Genomic DNA, 4,212 nt, shown 5'->3' on the forward strand with positions numbered 1-4,212 from the left:
AAAAGCCAGATTTTCATAGCACTTATTACATTAATACTCAACAATGACAACCAAATTTCAGTTTAGGGTAACCTTAGTGATAACTTCTTAATTAGTTTGAACAAAAAAAAGTGCACGAATAAGAGGGAAAAGTCTCCATGACAGAAAAAGGGAACCAAGTGCAGGGAAAAATAAATCAAAGAAATGTTATGATTCGAATCAATGATTTAAATAATCTTCAATGTTATCAATTACTCACTTCTTGATCCATCTGCAAGTTTGCCTCCTCCAAAGTTTGTTTTGAGTTACTCAGCCTTGAGTTCGCCGTTTATTGAAATAGTCCCAAATAAGTACCTGACATTTAAAGAAAGACTACAGTTAAAAAAAAATTACTTTTAAATTAAATAAACAAAACCATACAACAATAACAACAAAATAAAAAGAACCCTTTGTTTTTCTACTCCACGAAGGCTACACACCCTCTCATAAAGCTCCCTTGTAGAGGCCTGAAAAAATAAAACATGTTAAAACATTCTCATTGCAGGAAATCTCAGAGACCTTTAAACCAAATAGAAGCTCTACCAAACATATACTTGTATTACTATTTTCTTTCCACTTTTCTCACATATACTTTCTTTCCTCTCTTTTCTTCACTACCAAACATAGTGTAAATTGTAGCCATAGCATTGACATCAAACAAACAGGGAAAAATGCAAAAACAATAGACAGGTAGAAACCAGGAAGTGCAATGTGTGCGCTTGCAAAAGATCAGACATTAGGAAAAAAATCACTGGAAGCACTAGTGATTAATGATTATAGTTGAGTGAAAATCACTAAAAAAAATTACCTTTTTGCTTAATCTTAATACTGATACTGATTGGTTTTGGTCCATAGAATCAATCAACTTAAGACAAAGCGGGTAAACCTCTACAAGAAAATTCTTGTGAAAAGTACCCTGAGATATCAATTTTCTTGGTAATGCTGGTCCTCCTTTGTACCTGATGATTTAAAGCACAAAAAATAAAAATAAGTGGTGCACACCAGTCATTACCTATTACTACTTGATGCAACTCTAAAAATCAACCTCATTCTACCAACACTAAACCCCAAAAAGATCACAAAAAAGGGGGCTCCCTGATTAAACTACCTTAGACCAACATAAAGTAACAGATTAGCTAAATATATATGTAACAACAAAGATAATATATGACAACAAAAAGACACACCATATAGAAAATAGGGGCCAAAAAAAAAAGGAAGAGAAATATATAAATATACCAAGACAATAGTCTTTCCCAAACTTGTTGGGAAACTAGAACATAGTCACGTCCTTCCTCCAACATTCTACGAAGCTCTAGTTCATCACCATCACTATCTTTGTTATTTAGAAAAATATCAGAATTATCAATCTGCCCGGGTCTATTTGCACTCTTTAAAGTAATAACATCCATATTTTGAGATCCAGAAGACTGCTCATCAACCAACGATTCAGCCACGCCTTGCTTCGTATATCTCTGCCAGCTTGAAAACCATCTGTGCAAAAAAAAAAAAACAATATTAATGGCCAAATGAGATCTACTAAAAAAAATGAGTGACGCCAGCCCAATACATGCACTAGTAACTGTACTTGCCAATCATCTAAGCATTCTACCCTTTTTAATTTTATATAAGAAGCATTTACCTTTATTTTAAATAAAGTGATAAATCCATGGAGAAGATAACAGATTAATTTTCCTAATCAGAGTTCTTCCATTGGTTTTTTTTACTAATAGAACATAAACAAGAATTTTCTATTGCTTTACCAGAGGTTCAAAAGCAGAATAATTAGCATGCAAGGAGCAAGATATTTGCTAAAATAACCAAATTAAAGTTAGAACTTAGCAAAATAATCTCACTCATTTTGCACTAAGCAACCATGATGATCGCTCAGCATTAATTATGGTTGCTCAAATGACCATGATGATCGCTTAGTATAAATTTATGGACACTGAAAAACTATGAAATTATTATGCAAATAATATTTTTTAAACTTGGTTTACTGATAAAAAAATTTAAGAGTCATTCTTACAAATGACTCTTCAAAAATTATTTGCAAAATAACTTTTGTGGTGGCTAAGCAAGCATATTCTATTACACTGACCAGCTATTATGGTTGCTCAATGTAAAACCAACGAGTTCATTTTGCTAATTTCACTTTTTTACCTTGTTAATTTGGCCCAAAGAAAAAAAAAACTCAATTTTTAATATAGTCAACAATTAGAATTTCATAGAGTTATTCTAGATGATACACCCACATGTATGAAAACCAGGATAACCCAATAAATAAGAACAGAACATATATTTCCTTCACTTCACATAAAGAAAAATTTTATGAAATTCTTTACTTGCACCAAGCAAAGAAAGATACCAGGCTTTTTAGTTAAACTAGGCTCTGAGAGCCACAAAATATTCGAAAACCTAGCCAAACATCCAATAGCCCACAAATAATACATGTCCATTTTGAAACTATTTCCCAAAAAGAAAGAAATATAACAACGAGTAACTAGAAGACTGGGCTTGCAAAACCTAGTGCACTCATCAGATGTTTTGAACTTAATTAAAAAAAAAATCAATTATATAAGTTTAGCATCTAATGGGGCAATATGAGCATATTTTGTTTCCATATGAACAATTAATTAAAGAAAACAATCATAAGTACATCCAGAAATTCGAAACCAAGCATTAAGAACGCAAAGTGGAAAAAAGAAATCTACCTATTTGAAATAACGTAGTACAAATTGCCTTCCTTCAAATTCTTCTCAGATTGGTTGGCAAGCTCAGCAATAATCCGACTTTCTTCGTCCAGGGGAAGCGGCAAGCAACTCGCTCCATTAGCAATCATGAATCCCGAATCAGGGATCGTCATGATTGAGATTCACAAATTCACAAATCAGGAATCAGGAATCGTCGCTCCATTACTCATATTCTTCTTCTTCTTCCATCTTCATCCATTTCATCTCCATGGCCTCAAGCCTTGAACGAAAGAAACACTGGACGAAGAGTCTCTTTCCGTCTTCGTCTCTGTCTCCACCTCTGCAATCTGGTTGGGAGAGAATGAGCCCTGAACGCCGCCGCTACCAGTCCTCATCCCCCATCATCAAGTCCCCTAACCTCAAAACCCCTTCCGGGGACCCAAAAGAGTCCAGCTTGGCTTGCTCTGCTAGTAACCGAAACCGAAAAACGGGGCAGGAGTTATGGTGAGCGAGCCAGGGCAGAATGCAGTCGGGATGGTAGAGATGCTTAAAGGAAGATTTCAAGCAGGGAGATGCGCAAAAGAATGGGTGGGCTAGGAAAAAAGAATGGGTGCGAAGAAGAGAACGGTGGGCTAGGAAAAAAGAAGAAGGGAAAAAAGAATTAGCTAGGAAAAAAGAATAGGCGGGCAGCAAAATAAATTAGCGCCATTTTTTTATTTGACCACATATATGTATATAATAATACTTTTTCAGTAGTATTATATTCTTGTGTTATGGTAGGGGTATTTGGTGTAGTGCTTTTAGGACACCCAAAGTGAGTCCTTAAAAGTCACCACTCATATTATACACTTAAATTTTCTATTCAAACTTTTTAGGACTCTTTGGACTATTTAGGACACTCATCGCGAGTCCTAAAATGTGTTTTTTAAAGACTTTCAATGAGAGTCCTAAAAAGTACAGAAACATTTTTTAGGACTTATATTTATGTGCGTGTCCTAAAAAGGAGACCCGTAAAAGATATTTTGTAGTAGTGAATAAATAAATAATTTTTTTAATAAAAATGTTTTTTTATATATAATATAATTAAAATGTATTATAAATATATGTTATTTATATTTTTTCCAACTATGTACACACATGGCATGCCACATGTTATACATTGTGTACACATTATATTATTTACTCCACATAAGCTTCCAAATAAGCATTTATAATAATAAAATAATATAATGAAAATAAAAAATGGGGGGAAAATTGAGCGGGAATGGTTAAAAAATTTCCCTCCATAATATATGTAGGTAAAGATCATTACCTACTAATATTATTGGTAGGTAAAGCTATGTTCCGAAATATAATATAATGGACTAGCATTTACCTACTAATATTATCTACCAATAAATATTGGTAGGCAAAACCCTACTTTCCCTACCAATATATATTGGTAGGTAAAGATCAGATTTCTTGTAGTGTGACTTGGCGCTCTAAAACTTGTCTCAAAACA

At 33.6% G+C, this 4,212-nt stretch overlaps 1 protein-coding gene across 1 annotated transcript; it reads right to left on the bottom strand.

Moving 5' to 3' along the window:
- Positions 1-340: 340 nt before the first annotated feature.
- LOC133825570 (putative ubiquitin carboxyl-terminal hydrolase 11) lies at positions 341-1,570 on the bottom strand. The gene is made up of 4 exons (XM_062258495.1): positions 1,258-1,570; positions 827-977; positions 409-485; positions 341-371 (listed from the first exon to the last, which is right to left on the bottom strand). The coding sequence occupies exons 1-4, from the start codon at positions 1,428-1,430 to the stop codon at positions 341-343; spliced, it is 432 nt and encodes a 143-aa protein (XP_062114479.1). The 5' UTR covers positions 1,431-1,570.
- Positions 1,571-4,212: the final 2,642 nt, after the last annotated feature.

This window comes from Humulus lupulus, chromosome 3 (genome assembly GCF_963169125.1).
Source record: "Humulus lupulus chromosome 3, drHumLupu1.1, whole genome shotgun sequence".
Taxonomy (NCBI): domain Eukaryota; kingdom Viridiplantae; phylum Streptophyta; class Magnoliopsida; order Rosales; family Cannabaceae; genus Humulus; species Humulus lupulus.